The sequence below is a fragment of the Phoca vitulina genome, unplaced genomic scaffold (genome assembly GCF_004348235.1).
Source record: "Phoca vitulina isolate PV1807 unplaced genomic scaffold, GSC_HSeal_1.0 scaffold81, whole genome shotgun sequence".
In the NCBI taxonomy this organism is placed as follows: domain Eukaryota; kingdom Metazoa; phylum Chordata; class Mammalia; order Carnivora; family Phocidae; genus Phoca; species Phoca vitulina.
In genome coordinates this window covers 3991946-4006357 of record NW_022589784.1, presented here as the reverse complement: position 1 = coordinate 4006357, position 14412 = coordinate 3991946, and the positions used below count along the sequence as shown (strand labels likewise).

The 14412-nt window shown below is 50.4% G+C and overlaps 1 protein-coding gene across 6 annotated transcripts in view; it reads left to right on the top strand.

Annotated features, from left to right (window-relative positions):
* The window catches only part of SAFB2 (scaffold attachment factor B2), a 32959-nt gene that overhangs the window by 15423 nt on the left and 3124 nt on the right, over positions 1-14412 (top strand). For 4 of the 6 annotated variants that reach the window (XM_032394626.1, XM_032394624.1, XM_032394623.1 and 1 more), the window contains 9 exons: positions 494-643; positions 734-846; positions 5467-5597; positions 6715-6806; positions 10089-10225; positions 11660-11950; positions 12892-13032; positions 14098-14160; positions 14292-14334. In XM_032394626.1, the coding sequence (XP_032250517.1) occupies positions 494-643; positions 734-846; positions 5467-5597; positions 6715-6806; positions 10089-10225; positions 11660-11950; positions 12892-13032; positions 14098-14160; positions 14292-14334 (1161 nt within the window). The remainder of the gene's footprint in view (positions 1-493; positions 644-733; positions 847-5466; positions 5598-6714; positions 6807-10088; positions 10226-11659; positions 11951-12891; positions 13033-14097; positions 14161-14291; positions 14335-14412) is intronic. The other 2 variants (XM_032394625.1, XM_032394628.1) reach the window with 1 other exon arrangement.

Below are 14412 nucleotides of genomic sequence, written 5' to 3'. Positions count from 1 at the left end.
AAAATGATCCAAGTGGGCAGTACTTTTGATTAATGAGTTGTGGTTTGTGGAGTTTTAAATGTCTTTAGCTGGGATGCCTGGGTGGCTCAGTTGGTTAAGTGTCTGCCTTTGGCTCAGGTCATGATCTCAGGGTCCTGGGATCGAGTCCCACATCGGGCTCCCTGCTCCTCAGGGAGCCTGTTTCTCCCTCTGCCTCTGCCTCTCTCTCTGTCTCTCATGAATAAATAAATAAAATCTTTAGGGAAAAAAAAAGTCTTTAGCTTTCCGTGTTCGTCTTTTGTCACTCTGAGGGCTGATCTTGTATTGGAAGCAATTGTATTTTGATAGTCAGGATGAGGTAGAACCACTTTAATAACTAATTATGGCAAACCAACAATTTGTGGAGAAGTAAAAACTAGTGGAAAGAATTCTGATGATCAGGTAACTGCTAGTCATTTTTGACAAATCGTGTGGTGATTTATATGGGAAGGTAAGCGTGTCCTTTCTCATGAAGGTTGTCGGGGCCAAAGTGGTGACCAACGCCCGCAGTCCCGGAGCTCGGTGCTATGGATTTGTTACCATGTCGACATCTGATGAAGCTACAAAGTGCATCAGCCATCTCCACAGAACTGAGCTGCATGGAAGAATGATCTCCGTAGAGAAGGTGAGGTGACTCTTGCCTGTTATAACCTATCGAGTTCACGAGCGAGGTGACCAGGACCATGGGCCATTTCTAATCTGTGTTGTATTTTAGGCCAAAAACGAACCTGCTGGGAAAAAGCTGTCTGACAGGAAAGAATGTGAAGTGAAGAAAGAAAAATTATCTAGTGTCGACAGACATCATCCTGTGGAGATCAAAATTGAAAAGTAAACTGATTATTTAAAACCTTTCTCTTAAGCTTTCTCTCAGAGTGCGGGGGTGGGCTGGTTGGGAAGAGGGTAGGTGGCAGCCACAGGGTCACTCAGGCAAACTCGTGTCCTCCTTGCCTCAGGCAGCCTCACGGGCTTCTCACTTACGTATCATACTTGTGCATCTTGCTACCACTTACATGTTCAGGTTTCAGTAAGGGTCCCTGCGATGTAACCCATAACTCTCAAAAGTGTATTCACAGGAGCCTTAGTAAGTATTTACGTCCCAATGACTTAGTGGGCTGTTGAAAGAAAATAACACATCTGAAAGGAAAGAATAATAGTTGTACTTCACTCAGAGTTCTGGGTCCTTGCACAGCCACTCATACCATGGAATTGTTTCCTGACCCAGACTGGTGTTCATGCAGTCCTTGTTTTTTATCACAGGAACGCAACCCAATCTAATGTTGAAAAGAATGACCTCAGGCTAGTAGTTGTGCAGTGTCAGGCAGTTGTCAAGTATTGCTGTGTTTCCCTCAAAGATGTAAGGTATCCCGGGATACCTGTGAGTTTCCTGTGGCACCCGCGGGGTACCTTGGCACAGAACTTTGGGATCTCTGGGTCTGAGATACCATCTATAAAGGATGGAAATTGGGACAGGTTTTTCAGAGCAGGATTGCTTGCTAATTTTCTCAGAGTCATCGGTGTATCCTCTGGAGAAGGTAGATTTCGGTGATGTTCCTGATGGTGGTACAATTCTCAGGGCTGAGTACATTAAGTTTATATTGTCAGTACCATTTACTTGCCCTTCTAGGGCCACTTTCACTCTAAAGATTGAACCCTTTGCTGAGAATCTGTCAATCTCAGTGATTCCATTTTGCCATTGTTTCTTATATTAAGAAAACGTACAGTCGAGCGAATGTGTGGACTTCCTTAATACCCCTAAGTTTACAACTCCCATTCTGAAAGGTATAATTGCCGGTCTTCATTCCAAATTGGAATCTGTTGGCCCATGAGCAATGGATGTCAGATTAGCCTTCGTGTATTTACAAGCGAGACCTATAATTTTATCAGCAGCTTCTCCAAAGAGATGTGTTCTATCAGCAGTGCTAAAAAAAAAAAAAAAAACAGAAACAAAAACAAAAAAACCCTGTATTTGTAGAATATTGGTAGCTCTTCAGAGTTGTTCAGAGTTCTTGGTGTTTTGGAATGCATCTTTATTGATTTTCTGACCACACGGTGAGACGTGTTTGCGGGAGAAAGGAAGAGGGTAATAACTAGCTCACCTGCATCAGGTGGTTCGATTGATCCCTGGAAGAGTCCTAGGTCACAGAGGGAACAGGCTTCAGAAAGAGACGTGCCCGGCTAAAGAGCACCCGGCCCAGCTAGGAAGTGGCAAGGCCAGGATTCGGTCTGGGCTGGCCGCCCCCAGCACTGGGGCACATAACCAGGTGATGAACTTGGTATGTTTAAAACCAAACTGCCTTCAGGTGGTCTGGGAGGTTGAGCATTTCAAAATATGTTTTAACCATATTTTTTTCTTCCAGTAAACCTTTGTTTGTTAACCTTTTCTTTGACTTTAAGAATTTCTAGGTTCAGGGACGCCTGGGTAGCTCAGTCAGCTCGGGTCGTGATCCTGGGGTCTTGGGATCAAGTCCTACATCGAGCTCCTTGCACAGCAGGGAGCTTGCTTCTCCCTCTGCCTGTTGCTCCCCCTGCTCTCGTGCACGCTCTCTGACAAATAAAATCTTAAAAAAAAAAAAAAAAAGAATTTCTAGGTTCAGTAGTCAACCTAAGTGAAAAATAGAAACACTTTTCTAAAGAAGTGGCTCGTCTTCCCCGAGTTGGGTGAGTGGTGATTTTTTTTTTTTTTTTTTAGATTTAAAGATTTTATTTTTTTATTTGAGAGAGAGAGAATGAGAGACAGAGAGCATGAGAGGGAGGAGGGTCAGAGGGAGAAGCAGACTCCCTGCCGAGCAGGGAGCCCGATGCGGGACTCGATCCCGGGACTCCAGGATCATGACCTGAGCCGAAGGCAGTCGCTTAACCAACTGAGCCACCCAGGCGCCCCGGGTGAGTGGTGATTTTTATATAGTTGACATTTGGAAAGTCCACACAAATGTCAAGCATAATCCCACTACCCAAGGGTGACCCTCTTTTGTGTATATTTCTCCAGCCTTTGTTCATACTCTCATGTTTGTATTTTAGAAATTAGTTTTTAACTTGGTGTTACAGGAGGTTGCTTTGTGTCTAGGTGGTGCAATGTGAGTACAGAACAACCAAGGGGTCTCCTTGGAGAGAGAAGGCGCCACCCCAGAATAGTGGGAGACACACATCAGATGTAATTCATTGTGGCTTTACTTGCAGCCATGTAGTCACCGGAAGCCATCACTGTTCCTCTTAGAAGGGACACGGACGGCTTTAGCTGTTGAGGGGGAACCAGATCCGCGTGTATTACCCACGGCAAAGCTGAGGGGAGAAGTGCTATAGTGCAGCATGCTGAGTACTGTCCCAGCCTCGCGGGGCCTCACAAAGCATAGGCACGGGCGGTGGAGCCCAGTCATTGACAGTAAAGGCCACTCAGTAAAGGTGGTCGTCCCAGGGAAATTGTTTGAATAAGTTGACGCACCTACAGTGTTTGGGGTTTTGTGTTTTTTTCTTTTTTCTTAAGCAAAACCAATACGCTAAAAAAAAACAGTTCTTGATCCTGGTAAACACCATCAATTATTATGGTATGTGTTTACAATTTAAAATATTGGGGGCGCCTGGGTGGCTCGGTTGAGTGTCCAACTTTTGCTTTTGGCTGAGGCCATGATCTCAGGGTCGTGAAATCCAGCCCCTTCAGGCTCCACGCTCAGCAGAGTCTGCTTGGGATTCTTTCCCTCTGCCTCTCCCCCTGTTCATTTTCTCTCTCAAATATTTATTTTAAAAAAAATTTATTTTTACTTTTATTTTTTTTAAGATTTTATTTATTTATTTGACAGAGAGACAGCGAGAGAGGGAACACAAACGGGGAGTGGGAGAGGGAGAAGCAGGCTTCCCGCCGAGCAGGTAGCCCGATGCGGGGCTTGATCCCAGGACCCTGGGATCATAACCCGAGCCGAAGGCAGATGCTTAAAGACTGAACTACCCAGGTGCCCCAATTTTTTTTTTAATAAAGTTTTTCTTGGGGCACCTGGCTGGCTCTGTCGGTGCATTCCGACTCTTGATCTCACTTAGAGTTGTGGGTTCAGGCCCCACATTGGGTATAGAGATGACTTAAAAATAAAAAAAAAATTTTAAGGTTTTTTTAAAGCGAATGTTTTAAATTTTTTTTTTTTTTAAGATTTTACTTATTCATTTGAGAGGGAGAGGGCATGAACACAAATCGGCAGGGAGGGGAAGAGGGAAAGGGAGAAGCAGACTCCAGGCTAAGCACAGAGCGAGATGCAGGGCCCAGTCCCAGGACCCTGAGATCACGACCTGAGCGAAGGCAGATGCTTAACCTACTGAGCCACCCAGGTGCCCCAAAGTGAATATTATTTTAAAGATGACAGCTCTGGGGTGCCTGAGTGGCTCATTCGGTTAAGCATCTGACTCTCTGTTTTTGGCTAAGGTCATGATCTCCAGGTTTTTGAGATTGAGCTCCAGGTCAGGCTCCACGCTGGGCATGGAATGTGCTTAGGATTCTCCCTTTCTTTCTCCCTCTGCCCCTCCCCATTCACCCCTGCCCCCGACAGACACACACACACACACACACACACACACACACACCCCTCTCCAAACACACACACACACGTGCGCGCACACACACACACACACACACACACACCCCTCCAAAAAAAAAGACAGCTTTGTACTGTGGAAGTTGAGAGAGGAAGAGTGAGCTGAGAGGTTTCTTTGGACAGCCTGAGCTCTGCCTGGGTTGTAGGGAAGAAAGGGCAGGGAGCACTGGTTAGGGAACCCCGAGGGGCCTGGCTTTCCCGTCCTGGACCCTGGCACGTGGTGGGCATTTAATAAGTGTGGGATTTAATTACTCGGGACAAACAGCATTAGGGAATATGGGAGACAAGTGTGAGTGGCAATGATGATTTAGTTCACCGCGTAGAATAAAGCTGCCTTCAGTTGAAGTGTTACTAACAGTTTCCACATGAGCTGGAATGTAGCCATCTTAACTCCCCCAGAGTATGCAGAAGTGACCAGGTGCAGTGTTCAGGGTGGGTGGCCCACTGCTTCATGTAGCAGGCACCTCGCATCCTCATGCTGTACCTCTGTTCTATTTTATACTGAATTTGTTTGGAAAAAAACTTAAAAATTCCACCTGGAGTGAAACACTTAAAATCAGTTTTTTGCAAGCATTCTTCTCTACTTGGGAGCATCTCTCGTGTGCCCGTGTGCTGTCTTGCAAACCACTGCATCGAGCAGTTCGGAAAACCGTCCACGAGCCTGCAGTTCCGTGCTGCGTATTTCTAGGTGTAGCAGAGAACTCCGTGGGGAATAAGGGCTGTGTCTCGAGCGGGTATTAGATCATCACGGCAGCTTCCCAGTAACTATTCCCGTCCACTTGCTGCCCGGCTGGGTGGTTGTGTATGGAAGTCAGTAAGTGAGCTGCTGCCAGAGTCCCAGGAACTCAAGTGTGATGACGGTGTTTTTAAATAGAACTGCGATTAAGAAGGAGGAGAAGATGGAGAAAAAGGAGGAAAAAAAGCCTGAAGACATTAAGAAGGAAGAAAAAGACGAGGATGAGCCAAAACCAGGACCTACAAATCGGTCCCGAGTCACCAAATCAGGTGAGCAGAGCCTGCCCAGGGCTCCCCAGGAGAGTAGAGCCTGGTGGGAGGGGCTGGGGGGGGGTGTCGTGGAGTGAGTGAGCCAGTGAGGGCGGTGTGCGCTGGGCTGACTGCGGGCTGACTGCGGGCTGACTGCGGGTTCTGTTGATCGGCAGCTGATAAAGCAGCAGGGCCTCAGGGGATGACTGGCTTGAAGGAGTCTCTGGTGACATCACACACCTGGAGGTGTTCTGCTCCGTGATTTATGGTCCCTGATGGTCACTGACGGCTCAGGGACCGGGCTGCTTGCTCTTCCTGCGTACCTTTGGCAGATGTGCGAGGGAGAGGTGTCCCGGTTCTTGTCACAGATTTGATGCTTGTTCCGCACCTTCAGATTGCCATGAGGCACCACAGAATGTTTTGTGGAGAAAACAAAACCCAGTTCTCCCCGCCCCTCCCCCCCAGTAAAACAAACAAAACTCAGCCATCTGGAGCCTTGGAATTTGGTACAGCGCATTACAAATTAGATAAGTGTTTGGGGTAATTTACTGGCAGTCTCATGACGAACGTGTTTTTAAAATGTTTCTCAAGTATTGCAAATCTCCCCAAATCAGTAATAGTCATGGTGGTTAGAGTCTGGTTATTGTGTCATCGAGGGGAAGAACCCATTTGGAAGCCTTTATTGCTGTATATGAATGAAGGGAAGCCCAGCCATCTGATTCAGAACACAAGGGCCTGAATCTGCAGAGCCTTCCAGAATGTGGAGGAGGACTAAAAAATGGAAATTGGTTATCCTGGAGCCACTAGGATTGAGCATGCGGGTAAAGGAAGCTGGTGGGTTGGATGTGTTTGTGTTGCAGAATGCACCTTGACTTAGATTTACATTGTAAGATTCGGGGAAATCACAGCCACTTCATCCCAGGTGAGCAAAGACCTGTGAAGGTACACCAGCTGCTTCGTGTCCGTAGTGCACGCTGCAGGTCAGAACGAGGAGAGAGAGGAGGTGCGGAGGCTCCAGGGGTTCGCATGAGTCCCTAGAGGGAGCAGCGAGAACCCCCAGTCAGCCCGTGCGCTACCTGCTGTTGGGAAGTGGGGGCATCAGCGGGTTTTCAAAGATCGCTGTGTTTTTTTCCTGAAGGAAGCAGAGGAATGGAACGGACGGTCGTGATGGATAAATCGAAAGGAGAGCCTGTCATTAGCGTGAAAACCACAAGCAGGTCAAAAGAGAGAGTAAGTATTGCTTCCTCCCCAAGTCCAGCGGATTTGTGGGTGGTTTAACGACCCCTTTGATTTGCATTACGAAAACAACGGCTAGCCTTTAAAAGTTGAAGAGTTCTTTGAAGTGCTCAGAAGGCATGTTATTAACTGTTTCGATTGTATGTACACACATACAGTTAGGTTCTACAGCTTATTTCAAAACAATACTTAATGTTTTTATTTTCCCTGATGTGTTGACCCTTCGCGGGTTCTTCGTCGGATTATACCATCTTCTTGAAAGGAAACCGGTTCACAGAAAGCCCACCGTTGGGTAGGATGGGCAGGACCCAGGCTCTTCAAGTCAGAAGGCAGGCTCTGCTCCTTGGTTGACCTAGTGCTAGTTGATTCACTTCTTCTCTTGATTTGTTCACCTTCTGTGACATTAACGGGAAAGAAAAGAGTCCACTGCAAAACCGACTTTGATGTTGTCAGAGAATGGACCTCCATTTCTTAAGTGGTACACAGCTGGACAAACTAGTGGCTTCTCATTTTGTTTTTTTCCACCCTGGAAAACAAAACCTTCTGCTTAGCAGCTGAAGGTTCTAGCTGAAACATTCCCGAGGAGAGCTGTCCTCTTGGAGCGAACGCAGAGCTATCGGTATTCATCCAAGAACATTTTGTTGTGGAGGACTGACTTTTGAAATGAAAACTTGTGTTCTCAAATACAGTCATTCATAATGTCTTATGGGCTACGTGAAAACCATAAAAAGAACTATAAAAATAGAGAAATCTAAAGAAAGCCCGCCAAAATCCCCATAAACTTACCACCGGAATAACTCTGGAGTTAGAAAAAATAAATAGTAATAAAGTGTGCTTGATTAGAACCTTGAGGTCATGTAGGAGGATGACAGCATAAGAACAGAAGCCTCTTCGCTTTCACGTGGACTCCTCACACTTCCTTTCCAAGGGCATCGTACACAGGACACGGCGTGTACGCTCTTATTTCCAAATAATTACGGAGTCCCAGGAAGTTGCCAAAATAGTATGGTCTATGTACCCGTCACCCCGCTTCCCCCAGTAGTTTCCGCTCACATAACTATAGCCCAGTTTCCAAGCCAGGACTGTGACTTTGGTCTGTGGGATGTGCATGCGTGGAGTGCTAGGACCTTCAGTTACTGGTGGAGTCCACGTGAGCACCACCACGGTCAGGATCCAGGGCCAGACCGCAGAGATCTCCCGCTCGTGACCCACCCCACCGGCCCAGCCCCAGCCCTGGGAAGCTGGTCTTCTGCTTCCCATCTCTAGAATGTTGTCCCAGTGAGAATGGAGCACGTGACCTCAGCATGATGCCCTTGAGAGCCGTGCAGGTTGCGTGTGTGTGTATGTGCCCTCTCTTTAAAGCTGTGTTTAGCTTCCCCTCTCTTCCTCGGTGCTGCCTGCGGAGGTGGCAGCCATCTGTTACTGGGCATCATGGCTGCCCTCAGACCTCTGGTGAAGCCCAGGATCGTTAAAAAGAGGACCAAGAAGTCCATCTGGCACCAGTCAGACCGATATGTCAAAATTAAGCGCAACTGGTGAAAACCCAGAGGCACTGACAGTAGGGTGCGCAGAAGATTCAAGGTCCAGATCTTGATGCCCAACATCAAGGGAGCAACAAGAAAACAAAGCACACATTGCCCGGTGGCTTCCGGAAGTTCCTAGTGCACAACATTGAGGAGCCTGAAGTGCTGCTGATGTGCAGCAAATCTTACTGTGCAGAGATTGCTCACAGTGTCTCCTCCAAGAACCGCAAAGCTATTGTGGGAAAAGCAGCCCAGCTGACAGAGTCACCAGTCCCAGTGCCAGGCTGCACAGCGAAGAAAATGAATAGTTTGTTGTGCACGTCATATTCGTGTTAATAAAACCATAAAACTACAAAAAAAAAAAAGCTATGTTTACGGCTGCCCTGTGATCTCTTACCTGGTCCCTCGATTAGGGACACTTGGTGTCACGGCCCCTGTTGAGGACTGCTGTGTGGCAGCGTTGGTGTGCACTGGCCGTGGCGGGCTCCAGGTTTCTAGGTGCCGAGGAGCATGGATGTTGTTCTTTGTGACGGATGTTCTCCGAGTGCCCTTCAGAAAGGGAACAGGATCCTGTAGTCCCTGGGTGTGTAGAGCGCGCCAGGCTGCTGGTATGTGGGAGGCCCGGCTGTGGGCACTAGCTGCACCCTCACCTGGGCACTTCAGGTGTCCGGCCCTCCGCCCTCCGGCCTGCAGTCTGTGGGAACAGACTCAAAACTCCTTGCCCATCTCATGGGTGAAGAGTATCATCCTGGTGTTTTGGGTTCTGGTCTTTTTTTGTGATGGGATTGTCCTCTCTGGGGCCCTCTCTTTTTGGCAGAATATCTGTTCGTAACTGTTCCTTGCCTTTCTATTGGGTTGGTCCTCCAGCCCCACCATCCACGAGGTAATTAAGAAAATAACCTGGGGAGGGGCGCCTGGGTGGCTCAGTCGTTAAGCGTCTGCCTTTGGCTCGGGTCATGATCCCAGAGTCCTGGGATCGAGCCCCGCATCGGGCTCCCTGCTCAGTGGGGGGCCTGCTTCTCCTACTCCCACTCCCCCTGCTTGTGTTCCCTCTCTAGCTGTGTCTCTCTCTGTCAAATAAATAAATTAAAAAAGAAAATAACCTGGGGAAATTTTTTGAAATGTCTCCCAGGCCCCTTCCCTAGAGACCCTGAGGTGGTGGGTCAGCAGGAGGCCCTGTATTCCAAGCTGTGAAAGCTTCCTGGGAGAGTGATCTAACTTGGGTGTCCTAGCCTCCAAGAGCCTCAGAAATGAGAGTCGGCGGGTGACATTTTGTGCCTTATCCTGGAAACGGAGTGGCAGGGCAGTTGCCCATGACTACTTTGTAGCTGAGTAGGAGCTCTCTTTCCCAGGAGAGCTGCTTCGGCCTGTTGTATTTGAAGGCCTGAGGCAGCAGGTGAGAAGTGCAGTCCATCATCCAGCTGGGCATCCAATGTGCACGTGCCCCATGGCTCTGTGAGGCCTTGTTCTAGATTACGCAGAGTCCTTGGCTCTGCTGCGCTAGATCTGCCTGTAGGTTTTGTGGGGTGTCATCCCTCCTTGCTCCTCCATGATGCCCTTTGTTTGCAGTGTGTGAAGGTAGCTCTCTAGAGTGAGCAGCGTCTCTGGGCTGTGGGTGAGCCGAACTGCCTCCTGGGTCTTCGTGGAAACCATGGGGGACAGAAGAATTTTAATCTACCCCAGATACGCATATAACTTTCTTTGTGTGCTGGTTGCATTTTTTTGACGTTAATAAACCAATTTTGGTAAACAGAGCTCCAAGAGTCAGGATCGCAAATCAGAAAGCAAAGAGAAGAGAGACATCTTGTCGTTTGATAAAATCAAAGAGCAAAGGGAGCGCGAGCGCCAGAGGCAGCGGGAACGGGAGATCCGAGAGACGGAGAGGCGGCGGTGAGTGGGGCCCCGCAGCCTGGCAGGTGGGTGGTCTCCTCTGGGGGCGTTCCGCCTTTCTCCCCAAGCGAGTGACCTGTCTGGCCCAGGCTTGCTGGCTGCCTTGTTTCCCGAGGCAAAAGGCGAGGGTCAGGAGGGGTCGTGGTCAGCCTCGGCATGATGTTCCTCAGAGCTGGTTTTGTTCGAGACATGAGCTGATATCAAGAGTCTGACGCTTAACCAACTGAGCCGCCCTCATCAGAGTTGCTCTCCGCTGTGTAGCGCGTTTCCCCTGGCCCAGGTAGCAAGCTCACCTGTGTGTGGCTTTGATGGAAGGACCCCCAGTGTCGAGGTCTCGGTCTTCCCTGCTGAAACCCCACATAAATAAGATCAAGAATGCAGCCAAGGGATGTGGCATTTTTATTATTAGAGATGTTATTCACGGGAGTGGCGTCTTCGCTCCTGAAATGTCTGCATCTCCGCAATTTCAGGTGGCCTCAGTCACACGCGACATTCTTTGCCACGCTCACCTTTTGTTAAGGAGGCAGTTTATGGAAGGAGGGCTGTTCCCAGTCTTGCCTTCTGCCTTTTCCCATCCAGGGCTCCCTTGTCATTTTCCCTCGTATACCACGTGGCGAAACGAAAGCTTTACGTCATGGTGTTTGGAGAACTTTCTTGAGCGAAAGCGGGTCGTGTAGAAACTTCTCCAGTTACGCTACATTTGCTTTCCTACGTAGTGGGGTTCCGGCGTCTCTGCTTATGTAGCTTTAGAAAGTAAAAGCACCACTGGCTGTCATGTTTCCCACTGGCTCGCACTGACTCTGGAGCCTTTCCAGTCCCTGGGGAGCAGGTGCGAGGAGTGGCAGCGACTCCTTTGGCAGATGCAGAGGGGGCGTCCCCAGTCCCCCTCAGCTCCGGGCGTGCGGTGGCTGATGGTGCGAGCCCTGGCGCCAGGCCGCATACCGCCGGCCCCCTCAGCTCATGCCTGGCCTTCTGTGCCCACGGCTTCCCAGGTCCGCACGAAAAGGCGCGGTTATTAGAAAATGCGGCCTTGTCGGAGGGAAGGTGTGGAGGAGGAGGGCCCGTTACACAGCGTCGTGCAGTCCTTCCTCCGGGCTTCTCTCTGTGCAAGGCAGCCTTCGTTGTAGCAGTTGGCCTTGGCTTCTCTTACATCTCTCCCCCTTAATGTGTGGCTTCATTTTGGTGCCTTTGAGCCAAGTCTTCCAGGCCCGGACCCCAGGCTGGTCTCCTGGCCCGTGGGCCCCCCCCCCGCCGCTCTCCCCTGGCTTTGCTTTTGTGACAAAGGAGAGTTGGGAGGAGGGGGTTTGCGGCCGAGGCGCGCAGCTCAGCGGAGTGGGGTGGCGCCTGTCCCCCATCACCCCTTGGGAGGATGGTGCCCGGGGGCCGCAGGCCCCAGCGCAGGGAAGTCAGGGCGGCCTTCCCGTGTTCCCGCAGAGAGCGCGAGCAGCGCGAGCGGGAGCAGCGCCTGGAGGCCTTCCACGAGCGCAAGGAAAAGGCGCGCCTGCAGCGGGAGCGCCTGCAGCTCGAGTGCCAGCGGCAGAGGCTGGAGCGCGAGCGCATGGAGCGCGAGCGGCTGGAGCGCGAGCGCATGCGCGTGGAGCGCGAGCGCCGCAAGGAGCAGGAGCGCATCCACCGCGAGCGCGAGGAGCTGCGGCGCCAGCAGGAGCAGCTGCGCTACGAGCAGGAGCGGCGGCCGGTGCTGCGGAGGCCCTACGACGATGGGCGGTAAGGACCCGGCCCCCTTCCCTGGAGGGTTGGGGACCTTGACGACCGAATCTGGGGCCTCTGGACGCCTGCGCAGGACTCACAGGTGCCTCCACCTCGAGTTTATGGAGTTTCTCGATCTGGGGGCTCTGCGGCGTTTTCCCTGAGTTACTCTGCAGAGAAGCTTGATGGTTGCCACTTGGGGAACAGTTTGTGATGCTCTCGCTTAGGCTGCCCCGTTCTTCACACTGCGGTTCCTGGTGGAGCATAACCACCTGCCAAGTGCCTGTCTGGGGCCGGCCGAGCCTGCGATTAGGCCCCTGGGCACCATGGCCTCGCAGAAGGAGAGGCATGGAATTGCGCTGTAGAAAAGGAAATTGCCTTCCCGTTCACGAAGTAGGTTTATTGGTCTCCAGCTCCTCTGAGCTGCTTAATTGATGGTCACCCATCACCCCACCACCCATGAGCCCAGTGTTCTGGTAAAAATCAGGAAGAAGATAATTGAATGCCATCCTGAGCTGTATGTAGTTCACTATCACCCGATCTAATTCCCTTTGCTTTTGCAAAAAACTCAGAGGGAGGTTCAGGTTACCATAGAAGACAGGAAAGGGGAAATGTGGCAGCTCGGAATGGCGTTCCAGAAGAATCAAATATTTCATTTCCCTTGCATCTGGGCTCACACGGGGATCAAGGTATTAACAGCCTTGTGATACAATTAACTCCCAGCAGCCCTCCTTTCAGGACTGTCAGATGAAAATACAGGCATGCCTCTTGGCAGTTTGGGGGATTTTAATTTATCAAATCAAAGCAATAATGATTGAATGTTTAGAGATTAGCCCTGCAGGACATTTTAAACGATACTGGGTCTGGAGAGAGCTCCTCTCCCCACCTCCACCTCTTTCCCTTTTTCCTCATTCTCTGTCCATAAATGAAATTCACGTCCTTTTAAAAATAAAAAACAGGCGAGATGATGCTTATTGGCCGGAAGGCAAGCGTGTGGCCATGGAGGACAGGTACCGCCCAGACTTCCCTCGGCCTGATCACCGCTTCCATGACTTTGACCATCGAGACCGGGGCCAATACCAGGACCATGTGGCTGACAGGTCAGCACCCACCCTCTCCTGCAGCTGTGGACGGAGCCAGCTCAGCCTGACGCAGGGATGGGTCTCCCTCTGTTCTCCGACGTCTCATTTACTTGTGAGGCTCCCCGTGCCTGGCTGACCCGCTGCACGTGGGATTTAGAAGCTCGCGCCTTGAGCAGGATGTTGGACTCGGGGGTCCCTTAGGGCATCCTTAGCTTGTGTGGCGGGAGGAGCCTCAGCTCCTTTCACGCACTGCCCTCTTCACAGATCAGTGGGGACTGGGGGCGATTCCTGAGTCTCAGCACCCCCATGCCCAGCTTTCCAGGGCCCATACTCTGGGCCTCACAGCTCCCCTGGGCTCTCTCCCAGCCACCCCTCCACCAAAGCGTCCCTTGGGAAGCAGAGGGTTTCGAGGAGGGCATGCCCAGCCTCCTGTTTGTACAGAGAGGAAGCCGTCTAGAGAAGGGGTGTGACCCGCCCGAGCCTTTGCAGGCAGAGCAGGCCGGAGTCCACGTCCACAGGGTTCACTGAGCAACAGAGGTTCCTGTGCCAGCACACCAGGCAAGAACTGACTGTAGCACACGGGAAAGTTCTTGCTGCCTAGCGTGGTGGTTTAAAGGTTTGAAAAGGTTTTTTTTAGCCAGGCCCTTTTTAAAAAAAATAATTTTTTTTTTTTCTTTGTCAAGTGTCTTTTTAAACAGGGAATATGTATAAATAGTTCGTTAGAAAGGCAACCCTCGAATTTCTAGTTTAAGAATTCTCTGTCTGGGTTTCTCATCATGTTCCCCTGGGCTGCATATCCCTGAGCCGTTTCACCATTCATAAGCTCTTCTGTAAGGAAGGGAGAGCAGGGGAAAGACAGGCTGAGAAGCTACTCATTTAATGAATGGTGGTTTGAGATTTGGTGTGAATCACATGTATTGGATCAAACCAGAGGTTGGGGACCCTCTAAGGCTTCTCTGGTAGATCTTGGATTTTGTCACTTGGCCACAGATAATAGGCATTGGCTTCATGGTGTGGGTCACTACCTCTGAGATCCCTGCAAGGGATTTTAGTTCAGTAAAATCTTTATTCCCACCTTCTTAGGATCCGGCTTCACTCCCACCCTCAGGGAGAAGGCTTTAGATGCAAGCCAGCTTTTTTGCACAGGCCAGTAAATTACAGTTCTTACTGGGTGGAATGGAATAAGTACCCCAATTGTGGAACTCGTGTGTGTGGCCTGCCGAAATGTTGTCTAGTGCCACCAGCTGCTGTTGGAATGAGATATTTACCTTTTGCAGGAGGGAAGGTTCAAGGTCAGTGATGGGAGAGCGAGATGGGCAAGTAAGTAAAACCCAGACCCTAAGCCTGGGGTGCACCTGCTTCTGCTTTGGGGCGGGGAGTGGGGGGGCAGATTGTGGA